The sequence below is a fragment of the Macrobrachium rosenbergii genome, chromosome 25 (assembly GCF_040412425.1).
Source record: "Macrobrachium rosenbergii isolate ZJJX-2024 chromosome 25, ASM4041242v1, whole genome shotgun sequence".
Taxonomy (NCBI): Eukaryota; Metazoa; Arthropoda; class Malacostraca; order Decapoda; family Palaemonidae; genus Macrobrachium; species Macrobrachium rosenbergii.
The window spans coordinates 37,773,842-37,795,462 of NC_089765.1; the positions used below are offsets into that span (position 1 = coordinate 37,773,842).

Here is a 21,621-nt window from a genome sequence, read left to right on the forward strand (position 1 = left end):
CAATTGCATCCAACTTAGTGGATGAATCCTGACTAGCAAAAGCTTTACTAGATTCCCTAGCCATAGCTTTCCTCTTCCTATCTCTAGCTAGTTTCTTGATATGTGCACCTAAAGTCTTCCACTTCTTAATATCCCAGTCATTACACTCCCCACAACATAAATTTACTGAACATGTTTGTCCCCTACATGGAATACAAACAGTGTGCGAGTCGTAAGATTCTTTAGTTAGTCTAGTATTGCAGCAACCTAATGCTAGCACTACTCGTGTCAAACATCCTAGAAAAGTCTAATGCAAGTCCAATAAACGGGCCATGAATCGTCAATCACTGATCAAAATTTGCCTAACACTATGTTAATTATGCCGAGAGCTACATCAAACAACCAGCAAAGTATAAATTCTAAAATTCGATCTGCTGCCAACCACAGTCCTTCAACCACAGCTGGCAGAAACAAACTGAAGCTCTTTGCTATGTTGTACCCTCTCTTGCACCCGAAAATGGGCGGGGCAAGTCGCCATAACCATAACAAACTAGCAGACCTGCAATTTCAAAATTTTGAGCTGCTGGTTAAAGAAACTAATAGCTATGTAATTACTGGGAAAGTTACTTATATAAAATTCCCTTTCATTTTTTTATGTGAATTGTTGCTGCTTTTACATAATTACAGTAATGTTTTTACACTCTCTTCTTCTCTCCTCAACAGTATAAACGCTCCCTCCGTCTCATATCAGCTGTGCATCAATGCAGTGACATGATTTTGTTCATCTTTTATGTTAAATTTTATTGTGAAATGTTTTATTCTTTTATTTATTTTGTTGAATATAGTTATCATTAAACTATTTTTGTGCTTGTGCTTAAAATAATTGTATTAAAATGACTCATAAGGGTGGATATGGGAGGAAATTCTTGAGTGTGCATGTGGGATGAATTAATTGAATTCCCATTATTCTTTATGGGAATATTTGGATCGATATATGAACATTTCGATATACAAATTGGAATTTGGAACGAATTAAATTCGTATACAGAGGAGCCACTGTATAATGCCGCAAAGACATAAGTACAATACTCATAACGCCTCCATGGGCCCAGTCACCAGTAGGAAGCGGAGAGAAAAACTGCTTGATTCAATCCAGGATTGAGAGGATAATTGCCTACCATGGTCTTCTGTAATCACACACTTCCTGGATTATGATCATGAGGCATAACCTTGAGTTGTTCTGTTGAAGCTCTAAGATCAATGCGCAAGGTCTAACTTGAATTTTAAAATTTGCACACACTGCCAGACATTCTCTCTTTGGCAGAAGAAGTATGCTGGGGAAAATTCTGCTTGAAGATGGCAGTTCAGCTGGGGAGGTCGGGCTCCCAAGATTCTCTCATCACCAACATGGTTTCTTTCAAACCTACTGTGGATGCAAAGGCATCAGGAGCTAAACCCTGATTGGGAACCTAATCTTCTTCCTCAAAGAAAAGTCTTCCTTGCTGAGGGGTGGCAATCCCCTTCCTCCACTGCCACAAGTAGGGGGTTGCCTGTCTTGCCATTGGGCAGAAGCAGGGGGCAGAACCTTTGGGACATGTACAGGATTCTTTTCAAAGATCACTATAACCCCTCTTTCTAGTGGAGAAAGTGATTGGGAGTTAGAACCAGTGATTGATCTCTCCCCAATGAACAAGTAGGTGTTACACTCGTTTCAAGATAGAAACAGTGCCCTCAGTGCTGGAGTACATCAAGGAAGGTGACTTTATGCTTTCAAAAACCTGATGTGTACTTTCAAGCCCCATTCATCAGGACTCTCAGAAGTTCCACCACTATGTCTGCACAACTGCATCCCAGTTCAAGACATTGTAGTTCAGATGGCAACAGCCCCACAAGCGTTCACCTGGGTTTTCACCTAAGTTTCACCTTCAGCCCATTGAGAGCTATGATTGCTGTGTTAATTGTAACAATGGGCTAGTCCTAGTGTCTTTTGAGATGCAGTTGCTTTAGGACAGAGACTGCTTCGTCTCCTTTTGTCATGAGTTGGGGATCATGGTTAATTGAGAGAAGTAGGATCTTACTCCCAAGCAGCATGCAAAATATCTGGACATGAACATAGATCTTACACCTCAGTTTTTGGCCTGGCAGAAACAGCCAGCTTGGCTTTGACAGGTGCTTTTTGGGGAAGCTCACGACTCATGGGCAGAGCCATCTACACTTGCTCCACTAGCCAGTGAAGCTCCATTGGTCACCTTGTAGAGAGCCTTCTTCTCAACTTGTGCCCAAATCAAGAGGTCAGGGAGGATCTAGCATGGTGGCTTACATCAGCAAATGGGGGAGGGACTGTGCCTTGGACTCACTGTCAGCTGGCATTGCAGATGCATGAATGGGCAGTTTGCCTAGATGTCCAGATGCATGAATGGGCAGTTTGCCTAGATGTCTAGTTTATCAACAAGGTACATTCCAGGCAAGAGGAATGTCCTGGCCAATCAACTGGTCCTCACAATGCTCTACATCAAACAAGAATCATAAAAAAATCCAAAGATTACTGGAATACTCACAGCTCTGTCATCAGTAACTTTCACCTTCAGGCAAGTATTGCTGTGATCATATTTCATGGTACATCGTGTCTGAAAATCAATCAAGCATCATCATCAGTTTAATTGCACTGCAATGTAAAAAACAGGTCTACACTTTTAGTTAAGAGATAAACTACACAGTACTTCTAAGCTAGTCAAGTTGACAGATACAAGATACAATAATTTTAAGAACTTATGAAGAAATACTAAAATATACATTGTTTAAGGGATCATTACTTTTTTGTACATCAAATAAAACATTAAGATTTAGTGATATTTTTCTACATGACCTACCTCTCCCAGGTCTGGCACAAGGATTTTGCTTACATTTAACCACAAAAACTAGAGCTTTGAAAAAAAAAATTTAGCAATCCAAAAGACATAAAAGGACATTTGACAAAAAATGACAAATTTTCAAATTTGTATTTTCACAGGTGCACAAACCAAAGCCTTTTATACAGGCATATCCTTCAGTGCAAGCTGGAGATGGTCACTGAACTTGTTAACTGGGAGTGAGCCAGGGAATACTTCTCATTCATTGGATGTCACAAAGCACTTTTTCTCTTGGCCTCGGGGACATAGCATGGCAGCTGAGGTGGGCACTTTGATAAAAAGTTCTGGTTTATATAACTAGGAAAAAAAGGATTTTGACAAAGGAAAAATCTATTTCTGGGGAGGGGCCCGTGTCACCCGGTGAAATAATACATTCAGCACTTATTTCTAGGTAATTCCGTTGCTAGATACCAGAGAAAAGCTAAATGTAAAGCTGGGGTTACTATCCCCAGAGCGAGCTCCAAGAAATGGAGTCGTATATGGTAAAGGGTGAGTGTCACAATCACGGGACCGTGCCCTATAAAGATTCCCAATGTCAAAAGTCCCAATGAGAGAGGTGCCGATACAAGCCCATGCACCACTCACAGACTGTACACAAGGCAACACTAATCGCATTCCATGTTAGCACCCACCCCACTAGAATGATGTTTACCATGGGAGGGAGAGAATGAAAAAACTGTGGAGGGTCACCGGGTGACACGGGCCCTCCCAGAAATAGATTTTCCTTTGTCAAAATCCTTTTTCTGGATTGGGGTCCCGTGTCAGCCGGTGAAATAATAACAGAGAAATAAATATCATTCTTATGCTATTAAAGACTTTAAATAGAGATGTTGAAAACTAGGGGGGAATTCCACCCTGAACATTAGAAAGAGAATTCCACCCTAAACATTAGTAAGGTCCTCTAAATTCATGTAATGAAAAAAATGTAAGTGGCCACCATCTAAGATCATGAGCTTAGAATTGAATCTGAATAGGCTTGTATTAAGAAAATACTTTCTGCCTAATAGCAGACACAATGACAGTACCCCCCCCCCTTTCCAAATAAAGAGAGGACCTGACAAAATTGCGAGGTCCTGTCTAAAAAAAGCTTTTCTCTGGTATCTAGTAACGGAATTACCTAGAAATAAGTGCTGAATGGATTATTTCACCGGCTGACACGGGACCCCAATCCAGAAATACCAATTACTGTAAAAATTTGTCATTTGTTCCTACAAATAAACAATCATACATAGAATACGTGGGTGAGAGGTGGTCTTTGTCAACAGACTGGCTGTTTAGCAACCCACCCAGAAAAGCCATTAACCTGGCTGTGGAGCATAAGCAAGGGGTCAATGACTCCTGTAACCTCCCACTCAGTCTGGCATAAGGATGCCACATCAGTAAGGCCCTGGGACCCAAGAGAGGGCATAGAGCATGAGGGACCAGGTGACACCCTCATACAGAGATATCAGTTGGTAGGCTGCTGTCTCTGGCTAACAGAAATTGATGAGTTTAGAATATAACTCTATCACAGTCTCCCCCACTCCCTTGTTAAAAGGAAGGGCAGAGGGAGATGCATCTTAAATACAAAGCTCTCAGACTAAAAACTCACTTTGCAGTTATCTGTACCTTAGTCTGATCCAGTAAGTACTCTACTTTAGTTGCTCCCCAATATGGGGAGATGAAAGATGGAAGGGAGAGACCAGTCACTCTTCATTCATACCCCAGACTTACAATAAGCCAAATACTTGAACAAGACACTTGTCTATCCCGATGTGAGATAGGTGTCTACACAACATGTTGAGAAACCACCATAGGTTCCAATGAGAAAGTGTCCAGGGACTTCTATTTGACTGCCCTCAGGTAAAATGATGTGAAGGTTGCTGACGTTTCCAGACACCTGCCCATGTTACCTAGAAAACCATAGGTGCCTTTCCTTACCTGGAAAACCATAGGTTCCTAGGAAAGGCAATAGACAATCCCATGCCCTGACTTTATGGGCTCTCACAGTCTAAACAACTGACATCCTCCCAAGTGGAGTTGTGCCCATTTGATCTCCTGGCAAAGCCAGAAAGAAAAGGTGTTTTCCTGGACAGAGAGAGATGGGATAAAACTCTCCTATACTTCTTATCAGGAACTGACAAGTTCTAAGGAAGGATGTGGAAGGGTTTGGGGGTTATTCTCTCTTGACAACAATGGCAAATGCTTCTTAGCCTTCTTCTCCTTACTCCCAAAACTTTTCCACTGTGAAGGCACCAACTTGCACACTTCTCAAAGGAAGATCAGGAATGCAGGCCCTATCCCTACAAAAGGAGCGGTAAGGCTGTGGATCCACAAGAACAGGAGTCATGAAGCACACACACACTTGCCCAAGCCCCTCACATCCCCATCATTTAGTTTTCTTAATTATAAAGAAGTACAGTATACAAGTACACAAAGAAAAAAGTTCCAAGCCAGTAGTTAGCAGGAGCACAGCAGTAAGTCCTTACATGATGGTGGAAGAAAAGCGCTTGGTGACAGTAGGTGGGTGGGGTCTGCACCCACTCACCCTTCTACCACCAGTTAGCTACTTTGTTAATGACTGATTCCAGCTCATGCTGAGGAATACTTCCTACATAAACGCTGCTTAATTGTCTTTCCACCAGAACAAAAGTGCATTTCAGCAAGTAAAGAGAATTCCTTTATTAATCTTAAAAGAATTCTACCTCTTTATTGAGAAAAATCTCTAATTTGTTATTAGAGCAGAATTTATATCACACTGACTGAATGAACAGAATTTGTAGGCAAATGCACTTAAGGACCATGCAATCTAATCTTATTAACCAATGCTTTTACATAAGCAAAGTAGCTCTTGCAAAATACCTAAAATATAAATACTGATGAAAAACACTATTTTATCTCATTGGTTGTAACAGAGTTTGATATTAAAAACCTAAACTGTCTGTAAACTGCCTCAGATATTATGACTAATTTACCTACAAACAAAAGAAGCATTTGGTAACCTAGTGTATTCACAGATTGGACCTCCATGTGCTTCCTTGTACAGTATGATTTTTTGGGGGGATTAACTGCAGACCAGGTGGTGTAACCTATCTCAGAAATGACTGAAAATATATAAAAATCTGTATAGTGAAACCTCACTTTAACGGACTAAAGGGGGGAAGGCTGTCCGTTAAAGACGATTGTCCGTTAAAGCGAGGCATTGTTTTTTTCGTGTCTTAATTGATAATAATCGGTAGGCTAGCCTCAGCCTAGGTGCGATAACACCAACATACATGAAAAGATTCACATTATGAAATAAAGTTATAATAAACGTAATAAAACCCTTTTTACGTTATATATTATTGGCATATCTTCCTAACAAATACTGTAGCCTATTCAAGGAATAATTCCATATCAATGAAATCAACTTATCTATGTGAGGCCAGCTGACAAAATGTAAACATCACGTTATGGTTGTGCTCACAGTAACCTTTGTCTTTCGGTAACCTTTCAGAAATTTTAAAACATAAAATGGGGAAAAAAATGATTCTTTTGAATCCCATTCCCTGAAACATACAGCCAGTAGATCAATGAACCGTTTCATTTCCATTGGTCATACCATTTTAGTGCACTTGATATTGTAAGCAAACTTTCTTTATATTCATCTAGAAACTGGATGGAAAATCTGTTCGTTACTGCTACAACATGCTCTGTAACTTTATCATAAAAAAAACTTAAAAAAAAAAATCCACAGGGTTTCCCTTTCCTGAACGCTGAATTTCACACCTTTGGGTGAACGAAAAGTATAGGGAACTCCACTGAGTTTCCCTTATCCTGAACAAAAAGTTCATGGAATCCACAGCAGAGACAGAGAGAGAGAAGTAATTTTTGTACTGATTATGGAAAAGGTGCCGTTATTACCTCTTCAGGCAAAAGATTTTTCTTTCGCTTTAGATCGCTCATTATAAGGGTAAAAATGGGATCAAACGAAAAGAAATCAGTTGTTTACCAGTGAATGCCAGAAGCGTAGTGGGAGATGGAGGTCGTTGCCCTCTTGTTAGACTGTCTTTCCCCTACAAAAAAAGTTGCCATTTACCACTAATTTACCTCACAGTGTTACCAATGACGTTCCTATAATTTGTATAAGAGGGAAGAGGATTTTGCCTCTGAATTCAGTAGCGCACCATCCTTGAAAGAGGTGGGATGTGTTACTCTGTTGAAGTGGCGTGATATGGGATGTGGCCGATGGAGATATGCCATCGGTGACGCTTAACAGTTTAATAATAAGGCTTTTATCTTACTTTATGGGTACTGTTTGTTTATTTAAATATAGAGTGCTTCATAGCAAAAACGAAAATGAACGACTTCAGTACTATGAGAAAAAACGACTAACTCAATTAGTTGTCACGCTTCTGTGAGACAATGATTTAATTTGTATTAAAGATTTATTTAACCCTTAAACGTCGAGATTCTATTTATGAAAGTGTCTGCCGTATGCCGGCGGCGTTCAGGAGTTAGCGCCGAAGCGGAAAAAAAGTTTTTTTAAAAAAATCACAGCATGCTTATTTTTCAAGATTAAGAGTTAATTTTTGGCTCCTTTTTTTGACATTGCCTGAAGTTTAGTATGCAACCATCAGAAATGAAAAAAAATATCATTATCATATATAAATATTGAAATATATATGACAGCATGAAAAAAAATTTCATATATAATTGTATACAAATCGCGCTGTGAGCAAAACGGTTAAAGCTAATGAGTTATTTTTTTCCTTTGTATTGTACACTAAATTACGATGATTTTGATATATAACAAATTGTAAAATGATCAAAGCAACACAGAGAAAATATTATCACAAAATGATGCATGAATTTGTAACGCGCGAACGTAAAAAAAAGTTCTTTCAAAAATTCACCATAAATTGAAATATTGTGCTAGAGACTTCCCGTTTGTTTGCAAAATTAAGGTAATTGATTCAATATTACTAGACTGTAAGTTTTTTAGTTTACAATTGCAGTTTTCGACCATTTCGGTTGAGTTAAAGTTGACCGAAGGTCGAATTTTTCCTATTTATCGTGATTTATATGAAAATATTTCAAAACTGATAAAATCTACAACCATGAGTTATTTTTTGTTGTATTCTAAATGAAATTTTGTACATTTTCATATATAAAACTTTATGTAACGACTAATATAAAATGGTGCAAAAATTACGACAAAGTGACGAAAGAATTTCTGAGATGTTCGGCCTGGTTACTGTATGGATGTAAGGAAAAAGTTTTTTTTTCAAAAATTCCCCATAAGTCGAAATATTGTGCTAGAGACTTCCAATTTGTTTCAAAATGAAGGTAAATAATTGAATATTACTAGAATGTAAGAGTTTTAGCTTACAATTGCGTTTTTTGACCATTTCAGTCGATTCAAAGTTGACTGAAGGTTGAAATTTTGGCACATCGTGATTTATATGAAAATATTTCCAAACTGATAGAAGCTACAACCATGAGTTATTTTTTGTTGTATTCTACTTGAAATTGCGCACATTTTCATATATAAAACTTTACGTAACGACTAATATAAAACGGTGCAAACACTACGACAAATTGACGAAAGAATTTCTGAGATGTTCGGCCGAGTTACCGCGCGGACATAAGGAAAAAGTTTTTATCAAAAATTCACCATAAAAAGGATTTTGACAAAGGAAAAACCTATTTCTGGAGAGGGGCCCGTGTCACCTGGTGAAAAAGTCCATTCAGCACTTATTTCTAGGTAATTCCGTTGCTAGATACCAGAGAAAGCTAAATGAAATGCTGGAGTTACTACCCCCAGAGCGAGCTCCACTAGATGGAGTCGTGTATGGAAAAGGGTGAACTACAAAAACACGGAACCTTATCCTATAGAGATTCCCAATGTCAAAAGTCCCAACGAGAGAGGTGCCGATACAAGCCCATGCACTACTCAAGGACTGTATAGAAGGCAACACTAGTCGCATTCCATGTTAGCACCCACCCCACTAGAATGATGTTTACCATGGGAGGGAGAGAATGAAAAACAGGGTGGGTCACGGGTGACATCGGGCCCCTCTCCAGAAATAGATTTTTCCTTTGTCAAAATCCTTTTTCTGGATCGGGTCCCGTGTCAGCCGGTGAAATACTAACAGAGAAATAAACATCATTCTTATGCTATTAAAGACTTAAATAGAGACGTTGAAAACTAGGAGAATTCTACCCTGAACATTAGTAAGGTCCTCTAAATTCATGTAAATAATGTAAGTGGTCACCGTCTAAGATCATGAGCTTAAAATTGAACCTGAATAGGCTTGTATTAAGAAAATACTTTCTGCCTAATAGCAAACCCAATGACAGCAAAATATTGTGCTAGAGACTTACAATTCATTTCAAAATGAAGGTAAATGATTGAATATTACTAGAATGTAAGATTTTTAGCTTAAAATTGCGTTTTTCGACCATTTCGGTCGAGTTAAAGTTGACCAAAGGTTGAAATTTTGGCACTTATCCTGATTTATATGAAAATATTTACAAACTGATAAAAGCTACAACCATGGGTTGTTTTTGTTGTATTTTACATGAAATTGCGCACATTTTCATATATAAAACTTTGTGTAATGGCTAATATAACACAGTGCAAAAATTACGACAAAATGACGAAAAAATTTCTGAAATTTTCGGCCAAGTTACCGCGCGGACGTGAGGAAAAAGTTTTTTCAAAAATTCTCCATAAATCGAAATATTGTGCTAGAGACTTCCAATTTGTTGCAAAATGAAGTTAAATGATTGAATATTACTAGAATGTAAGAGTTTTAGCTTACAATTGCGTTTTTCGACCATTTCAGTTGAGTCAAAGTTGACCAAAGGTTGAAATTTTTTGTAGTCGACGTACGGTATGTCTGCTCGTCACCCGACAGACAATTTTAGTCGACTTACGATACGTCCAGTCGGCGTTTAAGGGTTAATTTGTATTTAACATTTTATAGATATTTTGCTGTTTTTACATTAATATTAATATTTTAAAATTAGTAAATCATTGCACTTCAGGGGTGTATATACTGTACTGAGTAAGAGTTTTAGGAGGTGATCCCAGATGACTTTGGGTGTTTTGGGATGATGGTTTGGGGTGCATTTTTGTTTGAAATATTAAATTGTTTTAGCATGATAATTTAAGGTATATATTTGTTTGAACAATTAAATTAGGCAGTGAACTGTTAAAATAAGCAGTTATAAGGATTTCACAGTAGTTTAAGGGGTACAGGGTATAAATATGCCTGTACTTTATGGCAAAAACATATATATATATATATATATATATATATATATATATATATATATATATATATATATATATATATATATATATATATATATATATATATATTGTAAAGATTAGCGCCAAAATACGCTATGAAACTGTTCTCCTTTCCTGCTTTGGGTTGGTTTGAACCAGTGAAAGTCTGGGGTATAGGGGCTCAGAGAATATAATAGTTGGGGGACAGTAATCTGGCTTTGCACCGTTTTCTTTGGTACAGAAAGGTGCAATACCATTTTCTATGAGATAGCAGCGTGCCCTGGGTCAGGACATCAGCCCCCTACCCCTGTCAAGAAGCAATAAAAGGTCAGGGCAAAGGCAGCCCTCTCTCACAAGCGGTCGCTAGTTTAAGCCCAGAAGTCAAGTCTTGGCGGCCTTGCCCCTGCCCTCCTTTTCCGCTCGCCGCCACGTGGAGCCCATCGCCGCCCTTTGTGCCCCGTGTTCCATTCCACGTGGCCTTAGAAGACTGCAAGTCTCCAAACGCGAGCTGATACTCAACGGCGGCCTTTCCATCATCCCACGGGCGCCCTTTTCCGCCCCAATCTACGATTGGAAGAAATCCCTGGGAGAGGGAGGCCCTCTGTCCACGTCCCCACACGTGGTCCTCGGCAGAAGACGTCGTCATCCCTACGCCCCTACAAATGTGGTAATGTACCCAAAACGAGTTGCTAGTCACGATTACTTAGCCCTTTTGCATTTATTAATTTCTGGGCCTATAACTTTGTGTTCCCTGATATTTCTTGGTTCAAGCCAGGCCCACGTGTTCACAGCTCCTTTCCTCTGAGTCACAAGTAACGCCTCGGGGAGTCCTTTGGCGCCTTCAGTGCACCCCCGAGTAATTCAATCCCCAAATTCCAGCATTAGATGTGTAACGGGGGTCCAAATATCGTTTCAGAAAGACGCCTGTAGCAGAATTATCCTTGGTCCGTGTTCCTGGCATTCCCAAGCTCCCTCCCTTCGGGAGGACTTCTACGGCAGTAATTTACCGTGTTTTCAGTTAATTTTCCCTTTGACCTTGTGTGCTATCAAATATAACTATTTTCATATCAACGTGTTTCACGCACTTCCCCTAGTGCAGGAGCCCTCCGCTCCGTGTACTTCTTTTTGTTTGTGTTTTATATGTCCTGGGTATCTTACAAGGCCATTTTCGAGTAAAGTAATAATTGTGGAGTCATAAGATATATATATATATATATATATATATATATATATATATATATATATATATATATATATATATATATATAATTACAATAATTGATATTTCTATAATTATTTGAGTTAACATATATAATTGTGTAAAGATGTAAGACCTACGTCGTTCTTGTAGAGATGCATTACCACGCCTAGTTTGTGATCGACGCGTGTAAACAATAATATTCAGATACCAATAAATGGAGATAATTGCAGCAGGTGTTTCCGTTCTGCCCACCTTTATTAGCGATTATTAATCGAATGGAACCCCAATACTTATACATGGTGGCAGCAGTGTTTGCACCATAGCAGTAGACACGGTGTATAGAGGTATGTGGGCTAAAAAACGACGTCAGTACTGCAAAATAAGTGAATGCCGAAAAACATTCCAAGGCATAGGCTAGAAGCTAACATCGGCTGCGGTAAGCTCATTGAGTTTTCATCACTGTCACAGTCGTTGTCTGCCCAGATAGTCAGTTATTTTGGCCTAGGCCAGCTAAGAAGTGTCCAAGGTATCCTGTGTGCTAGCCAAGCCATTACTAAATCTCTTCATGTTAAAATGCTGCAAGTTAGCCAAAGTGGTACTGAATAGGATAGGCTATGTTGCTGATGCCTCAGCTGGGAATGGTAGCATAGGCTAGTAAGACCTCCATCTTCAGGCTGGTAGTCATCGGGAATAAAGCTGTTTATGTCATTTTTGCCCTAAGGTAAAGGTAATCATCAGTGTGATCCCATCTTGCCTAAAACTGTGTCAAGGAGATGGCAACAGAGGTTACCCATGTGAGCCCACCTAGTAGACTAGCCCTTTGTGAGAGGGCATGGAAGCTTTTTAAACAAAAATTCCAGTTGTATCTTAAAGCTACAGAAAAGGATAGAGAGGCTGAAGGTGTAAAAGTTGCAATGTTGCTGACGACTGGGGGTGAGGAGCTATTGGAAATTTATAACTCCTTGGATTTTCCTAGGCCAACCAGCCCAGATGATGATGATCCATCGCAAGTGTTATCAACAATTCTTGATAAATTAGATACCTACTTTGCTCCAAGAAAGAATGAATTGACAGCACGGTATAAGTTTAGGAAGTGTACTCAAAATACTGGTGAGTCTGTGGAATCTTACATTACATGGCTTAAAATTCTTATCAAAGATTGTGAATATGACAATGAAAAGGATAAAGCTCTCAGGTATCAAATTGTTTTTGGCTGCACTGATGATGAACTAAGAAAAAAGTTTTTTGAAGCTGAAAATTTAGACTTGCAGAAAACAATTGATATTTGTATAAGTTACCAAGCTTTGAGGAAGCAAATGTCTGTGTATAAAGAGGGTAATATTGATACTGTGCAAAAGGTGAGTCAGAAGCCAAAGCTGTCAAGTGATAGACAACATAAATACTTCGAATGTGAAAGGGGTTGTGGCTGCTAGTTCAAAAAGTATAAATCTTAAAAATTGTAAATTTTGTAATCAGAATCATGAATGGTAAAAAAATAACTGTCCTGCTTATGGAAAATGTTGCTCCAAATGTAGTAGATTAAATCATTTTGCTGTGATATGTCCCAGTAATTCTGAATACAAAATCAAGCCTAAGGGTAACAGTAAAGTAAATGAGTTAGAGATGGTTGAAACTAATGAATTGGATGATTCTAGTGTTGAATATGTCCTTAAAGTGGATAAGAGTCCAATGAGTGATAAATTAGTATCTGCAGAAATGGAAATTGATGGTAATAGAGTAAAATTTCAGGTAGATAGTGGTGCAAGTATAAATGTCATTCCTGTAAAATATATACCTAACCATGAGTTATGTCCAAGTAATACAATGCTAGAGGCATGGACATCCACTACTGTTAAACCATTGGGTAAGTGTAAAGCAATTTTAAGAAATTGTATGAATATAAAACATTCTGTAGAATTTGTAGTGGTGAAAGAGAATTTTAATGCTCTTCTTGGTAAAGGGGCACCTGAACAAATGGGTTTGATAACCATAAATTATGAAAATATTTGTGTTGTAAATGATACATTGTCTATTCATTCTGATGTTTTTGATGATGAGATAGGCACTCTGCCAAGTAAGGTACACTCAACTGCTGATAGAGCAGTACAACCCATGGCAAAAACATCATGCAGAATTCCAATTTGTCAAAAAGGTAAAGTAAAGAAAATTATTGATGAAATGGCTAGGAATAAAATTGTGTGTAAAGTTGATCAGCGTACAGATTGGGTCAGCAGGATGGCAACAGCAACTAAAGTCAATGGGGATATTAGGGTATGCATTGATCCCCAGGTATTAAATAAAGTTCTTAAAAGGGAATTTCATCCAATGCCTTTGATTGATGACTTACTGCCCGAATTGTCCAAGGATAAAGTTTTTTCTAAGTTTGACTTAAAACATGGATATTGGCAATGTGTACTCAATGAAGAGTCAAGTTTGTTAACAACCTTTCAGACCCCATGGGGCCGGTACAGATGGCTAAGGCTACCTTTTGGTTTAGCAGTAAGTAGTGACATTTTCCAAAAGAGGTTGCAAATGGCTCTAGAAGGTCTTAAGGGTATTACCTGCATTGCAGATGATATTTTGGTATATGGTGTTGGTGATACTTCTGAAGAAGCTGTAACAGATAATGATAACAAGTTACATAAATTGCTGACTAGGTGTAAGGAAAAAAGTTAAGTATACTTTATTTTAACCAGACCACTGAGCTGATTAACAGCTCTCCTAGGGCTGGCCCGAAGAATTAGACTTATTTTACGTGGCTAAGAACCAGTTGGTTACCTGGCAACAGGACCTACAGCTTATTGTAGAATCCAAATCACATTATAGCGTGAAATGAATTTCTATCAAAAACTGATTTAAGAAAGTCAGAAGTTACTTTTCTAGGTCATAAGGTAACGGGTAATGGTCTAATGGCAGATCCTTCAAAAGTGGAGGCTATCTTGAATATGGAACCACCTACAAATGTCACTGGTATTCAGAAATTAGGTGGTATGGTAAATTATTTAGGGACATTCCTACCCAACCTATCTGATGAGATGGAACCGTTAGGAAAACTGACACATCAAGGTGTCAAGTGGGAGTGGACTGAGGTTCATGATAATGCTTTTTATAGAATTAAGGAACTGACCTCGGAATTGACTATTCAATGTGATGCCTCACAGAAAGGAATAGGTGTCATATTGATGCATTGCGGCAAACCGGTAGCATATGCAAGCAGAGCACTAACAGATACTGAGACTAGATATGCCCTGATAGAAAAAGAGGCTTTGTCGATAGTTTCTGTTCTAGAGAAATTTCACGATTATACATTTGGTAGAGACTATAATAGAAAATGACCATAAACCACTTGAAACAATCATTCTAAAACCATTATGTAGGGCACCAAAGGGTCTGCAAGGTATGTTGATGAGAATCTTACAATACGATGTTGAAGTAAAGCATAAGAAAGAGTGAGATGCTATTGGCTGATTATTTGTCAAGATCCTATTTGCCTTATGATGGTAGGAATAGACTGTTTGACCATATCAATATGATTAACTTGTTACCTATTAGGCCAGAACGTATAGTAACGATCCAGAAAGAAACTGATTATGATGAAGTATTGCAATTACTGAAATCAGTGATTCTCAATGGTTGGCCTGATAATGTGAATGATATTCCAAGTGTACTTAAACCTTATTATTGTATCAGGGATGAATTTTCTGTTCAAAACGGTCTTCTCTTAAAGGGTGACCGAGTAGTTATTCCCCTGAAAATGAGGTCATCTATTTTAGAATCTATACATTCATCACATATGGGTATAGAAAGTTGATTGAGAAGAGCCAGGGAATGTTTGTAATGGCCTCGTATGAGTGCAGATGTAAAACAATTTGTTTTAAATGTGAAATATGTAATAGATTCCCTATTGGTCAACAGAGAGTATGTTTGAAATCACATGAGTTGGCAGACAGACCATGGGAAAAAGTAGGTGTCGATTTGATGAGTATCAAGAATCATAATTACTTGGTAACCATTGATTACTATAGTAGTTTTTGGGAAATAGACCATCTTGAAAACACTGATGCAGGTACTGTAATAAAAAAAATTGAAAGCTCATTTTGCAAGGTATGGACTGCCTACTGTTGTGATATCTGACAATGGTCCCCAGTTCAGAAGTGAGGACTTTAAGAATTTTGCTGTGAACTATGATTTTGAACGTAATGAGTAGTCCTCATTATCCTAGATCAAATGGTAAAGCAGAGTCTGCTGTAAAGATTGCAAAAAGACTTCTTGTAAAAGCAGTACAGAGTGGGAAGGATCCCTATTTAACAATACTAGATTACAGAAATACTCCTATGCAGGAATCTGATTTTAGTCCTGCTCAAGGGTGTCTTGGCAGAACTAGAACTTTGTTACCTATGTTAACTTCTTTGTTGAAACCCTTGATGATAAATTTGTGAAGACTAGAAAAGCTTTGAGAAATTGTAGAAGCAAATGGTACCATGATAGAGGTGCTAAAGACTTGGAGGAATTAACTGAGGGAGATACTGTAAGAATTAAGAATTACACCTTCCATTCTTGGTAAGAAAAAGTGGGATTTTGGTAAGGTTGTTGAAAAACTTGAAAATAGATCTTATGTAGTAGAACCTAATGATAGTTTGTTAAGGAGAAATAGAGTTCATTTAAAGAAAACTAATGAAATGGGAAGACCTGAGAAAGTAAACCGAGAGAATGGTGTGGAAACTAGTCCTAGCAAACCTACAAAGGAAGCAAGCCCTGACACTGATAGAGAAATTAATTCTGATGTATTGATAAGTGATGCTAAAGGGCAAATTGATGTGAATCCAGTAAATAATGATTGCAGTGTTCAGCCCAGTAGGATGAGTAGAGAAGTAAGAAGTACTGGAAATAAGATGTCAAATAGATTTAAAGATTTTGTTGTGAGCAGGTGATGTTTTGTGTGTATGACCCTGCTAGTGTTTGATTCCTTATTTTCCAGAAGATTTATTTAATAATTTTAAAGTGTGTACTTTCTTTTTCAAAACAAGAGGGATGTTACAATAATTGATATTTCTATAACTATCCGAGTTAATATATGTAATCGTGCAAAGATGTAAGACCTACGTTGTTCTTGTAAAGATGCATTACCACACTTAGTTGGTGATCGACGCGCATAAACAATAATACTCAAGATACCAATAAATGGATATCATTGCAGCAGGTGTTTCCGTTCTGCCCACATTTATTAGCAATTATTAATTGAATGGAACCCCAATACTTAAACAATACACAACGATATATCGGAGTTTCTTTTATAGCGGGGTAGGATTGGACACTTTAATCGGTTATCTCAGTGAGCTACTGTAGTACCCAAGTAAATATTTATCTATATATTTTATTTACCCCTTAGGCTACCACATCCCAGTGTTCACAAGAACACTGATCAAAAATGTAATTTTACCAATAGGCCTAGAACAAGCTTGTTTTCAAGTATTCTGAAAAATTCGAAAAAAGATTGGATCGGCTGCAGAGTTGGGGGACAGGGTTGGGTGCAAAAAATCCGACCGCAAAAACGTCTCTTCTGCCGACCAGCAATGGGGACCCTGTTGAGAAAGTAGGGTTTCTGGTAGGGAGAAAATGGCAACACTAAGAGCAGGTCAGAATGGAAATAGTATTGGTGGTATTTAATCCCCCCCTCCCTTCTACATTTTGAATGCCTGGGAAAGAATGTAGAGCATGGGGTAAAGTACATGAAATAACAAAAACGTTGTGTAACCCCCTCTACATTCCTACCCTGGGAAAGAATGCAGAGTGCAGGGGGAGAACTACAGAAACTTACAGAAACACAAACAGCAACTCCCCCTCGTCCCTGACCCCGCCCAAATCAAAACAAAACAAACATTGGGAACCCAAACAGTAACTTCCCGCCCTCGCAAATATTGGAGAAATAAAATAAAGCAGAGAAACTGCGACACTGTGAACTGTAAAGTTTCAATCAGCAACAAATGTGTGGGCAAGTTATACTCCCTCTGCGATCTTTGTCTGATGGGTGCAAGTTTACGTTCGGACATGTTGTATGGACTAGGCTACTCTCTAGGCTAAGCCTTGGCTTTAGGTGTCATTTCAAAGGAAATATGACCTAACTGAGCAAAAATACGCATCATTCAATATTAACATAAAACATGAAATGCATGTCTTACCTTATTTGAAATTACTGGGGTCTCAATCACTGATATGCAAGGGGCATTTTTTTTAGGATAATTTTGAAAGGAGCAGTTCTGGACGTACTGCTTTCCCCTTCAAACATAAATTTCACTGTCCCGACACTGCTCGTAGAACAGGCCAGACAAGTGTCCCAACAAGGGAATGACAGCTGTTGCATTGCCTTGAAATCATCCAAACTTTTTACGTTTTGGTAAACACCAGCATCAAGTCTCTTGATTTTGGAGGGTGAAACAAATAAAGAATGACCTGACCTGGGTCAGAGTGTGGGTCTGTGAATCATATCAATGATAACTGATTTTGATTGGTTGGATTAAAGAAACCAGTAGGCCTAGGACGATACACAAGCCACCCAAGGTTATGATTGGCCTACAACCTGGATTAACGGCAATGCGGGCGACACATGATGGAAACCTGCGCAAGGTAATTTAACACCAATAGAAGGATATGTTAAACGGCCAAAAAGAAATGGTAATTTCACCGATGTTATACCTTGCTAACAACGGGGAAAGAATGTAGAGGAAGGGGGTTATTCTCATAACACTGATGATCTTTCTTGAAAGAATCAAATTTCCCGCAACCTGAATTGGCCAGGCAACGCATGTTGGTCACCACAACCACCACTGGAGGGCGGTGCTGCATAACACCATTCACATCAAGTGGGTACTTAGAAATAGTTACATTTCGCAGAAAAATTGGTAATTCTAAGTACTAGCTCCGTGCCTGTTTTTACCTTGGAAACTGGTTTTTTCTACACTTTTAGGGCTTCTGATACTGGTAGTGAGTTTGTTTGTTGTTGGCCAACTGTAAAGGGGGACTGTGGGAATTCGGGGTTTGGGTAGGGGAGAAATGGAGTGGACATGTTTACTTTGGGGAGGCGCCGTCTGGAGGGGAAAAACGAGAGGGAGCCATTCGGCAACAGGAGGGAGTTAAATGCATTTTGCCATGTTTAGTACTGGCCGCAGGGGGGTTACCCCTATGTTAACGACTTATTGCACTTGCCGGACAGGATATGAACTGTTCCAAATGGACATACCCATGCTCTGTCTGAAACCCCATGTTGGATGGACTTCAGGGGTTAATTACAGGTTAATTATATTCGTGCAACAAAAATTGAAGATAAATCTATAATTAGCAATCAAAAAACTGTAGAAAGAGTCAAGTTAGAAGGAAATCACTGCTGCAGAGTTACTACTTAGATCTACAGAAAAATTTGTTAATGATCAAATTAACGGATATTAACTGGGCCAGTCGCTTTTCAAGTGGTTTAGAGCATGTAGAGTAACTTTCATTCTATCGATGTTTTTGCCAAGTGACCAAATAACCAACGTATTGGCCCATCTCCCTACTCTGCATACTACCCTAAAGATTTTGCATGTGAAAATACAGTTTCACCAAAGAAGTTATACTTAGGGACATTTCCCCTTGGGCCTAGGCTAACTTACAAACTATAAATTCCTGGGTAGATCTAAGTAGTAGCTCCACGGCGGCGATTTCCTTCTAACTTGACTTTTTCTACAATTTTGTGGTTGCTAATTATAGATTTACCTTCAATTTTTGTCGCACGAATGTAATTAACCCCTGAAGTCCATCCAACAAGGGGTTTCCATACACGATCTTCACAAGACAGAGCACGGGTATGTCTGTGTGGAACGGTTCATATCCCGTGCGGCAAGTGCAATAACTTGTTAACGTATGGGTACCCAACCCCCCTGGGGCCAGTACTAAACATGGCAAAGGGACATTCCATTTGGCCGACAACAAACAAATGCACCGCCAGTATCAGAAGCCCTGAAGTGTAGAAAAAAACCCAGTTTCCAAGGTAAAAACCAGCGCGGAGCTAATAACTAGAATTACCAATTCCTGAGAAGACTTCAGGCCTAGGCTACGCCAATCGTCCAGGCTTTGTGAACATACCCCAAAACTACACATTTTAAACAACTTTCGCGTTTTCTGTAACTATTTACTGACCATTTACGTTTTTAACAACTCTAAGCTAGGCCTGTGGAACAGTAGGTATGGCAGACAGTCAGCCTAGGCTACTCACTTTCATGGGCGAATTTAAATATATTCGTTCAGCCATCTTCTCAAAATCGTCCAAAAGCTCAACATAAACCATGGTGGCAGATAAGAAGCTAAGCAAAAGGAATATTGACGAGTGGAGCACCTGATGGTCACAACCTGGGTGAATATTCTCGTAGCTGTCAAGTTCTCAACTTCTCGAGATGTGGTCGTAGTAGTAGTAGTAGTAGTAGTCCGGAACGGTTCAGGTTCAAGATTGAGACTTTGCCTCTGTAACGGCGCCTCAGCTACTTGTATGGTGTTAGCCCAATTTGATTATTTCCCTTTACCTCCTGTTTTAGTTTTCTGCAAAAGAAAACTACTGTGCCGGCTTTGTCTGTCCGTCGGCACTTTTTTCTGTCCGCCCTTATATCTTAAAAACTACTGAGGCTAGAGGGCTGCGAATTGGTATGTTGACCATCATCCCTGCAATCATCAAACATAGGCTACCAAATTACAGCCCTCTAGTCTCAGTAGTTTTTTTTTTATTTATTTAAGGTTAAATTTAGCCTCGAGCGCGCGTCTGGCAATGATATAGGACAGGCCACCACCGAGCCGTTGTTAAACTTCGATGGGCTGCTGCTCATACAGCATTATATCGAGACCACCGAAAGATAGATATTGTATATTTTCAGTGGCCTTGATTGTACGCTGTACAGAAAACTCGATTGCGCCGAAGAAACTTCGGCGCATTTTTTTACTTTTTTTTTCTCCACGCATAGTGCAAAATTTCATATTTCTTTTCATGATGCTTTCTCAGAATAAAAACTTTCCACCTATTTCATTTTTTTTATCGTTGTATGATTGTTGTTCTCACTTCACTTCTTTCTATTCTGTATTCCTGGCAAAAAAAATCGGTTAGATCTACATTTTCACAAAACCTGCATTTAAAATTTCTCATATATCTGTTTATACAATATTAAGTTTTTGGTGTTTTAATGGCTTCGTTTAAGTGATAGGGCATTAAAGCTCAATGGTGTGAGGCTGAACTCCAGTAAAACGAAAACTCTTGATTAGCAGATCTCGTACAGATTTCCCACCCTATCTTCTTCAAGTGGATGAAACTCTGAGTGTGAAGCTTTAACTATTCTGGGTGTTACTTCTGACTCGCCTCTTACTTTTGAGAAACATCTAATGAAAGTGTCAGCAAATGCCGCACAAAAGTTATGTATTGTACGTAAGGCCTCATATATATTGATAAAGGTGATAAAATGCAACCTGCTTTATTTATCCTGTAGTTTCTGCTGAGCAAGTTTTCTATGGTGACGTCCCATTTTCTTTGCCTCTACAATTCGTCACACCAGGCGTGACTGGTCACGCAAATCTAATCTACGTATATAATTGTTTACCTGTCTCCGATTTGTATACCATGTATTCTTCTTTCGCAGGCATCAAGATTGTATTCAACTTCAATTCTGTCCGTTGGTATAATTTAAAGTGTACTCGTTCACTGTATTTATTGTTAATTATTATCGACCTCAGGTCTGCCGCTATATAAAACGCCTGGATCACCAATAGATCATTACGGGCTGCTCTGGGAGCAAGAGCCCGTGCTGGCACAAGGCCAGCTAAATCTAAAACAACAACCAATAGATCAGCATTATCATTTCCTGCTCGTCTTATTTTGCACCTCTTAAAATCCTTTCTTGACTAGCATACTGTTCTCCGGTGTAGATGCCTGCTTCTGCGAGAGATTATCTCTTCTAGATAGAGTGGTTCGTGGAGGTAGGTTTCCGTTTCCTAATATCAGCAGTTATGACTTGGACCATCGACGGATAGGTCTATTGTCATTTTTTATAAATTATATTGTAACATGCATCTTTCACATCCATGATCCCCTTTTCTTGCCAAGGGCAACCAGATTTGCTGAACAGCAGCACCAGTATGTAGTGAATATGCTTCTCTGTCGAACTTATCACTTCCAGAGATCCATTTTTCCTCACATTGTTGCACTGTGGATGTCGTGCAACTGGAACTTCAAAGGTTCCAGGGAAGAAGCAATGCATGACTAT

At 38.9% G+C, this 21,621-nt stretch overlaps 1 protein-coding gene across 1 annotated transcript in view; it reads right to left on the minus strand.

The window, feature by feature from the left end:
• The window catches only part of Srp9 (signal recognition particle 9), a 39,423-nt gene extending 19,622 nt beyond the window's left edge, over positions 1–19,801 (minus strand). The window contains exons 1-2 of the mRNA XM_067127400.1: positions 19,596–19,801; positions 2,538–2,606 (exon numbers count right to left, since the gene is read on the minus strand). Coding sequence (XP_066983501.1) covers positions 2,538–2,606; positions 19,596–19,667 — 141 coding nt within the window. The 5' untranslated portion in view covers positions 19,668–19,801. The remainder of the gene's footprint in view (positions 1–2,537; positions 2,607–19,595) is intronic.
• Between the last annotated feature and the right edge of the window lie 1,820 nt (positions 19,802–21,621).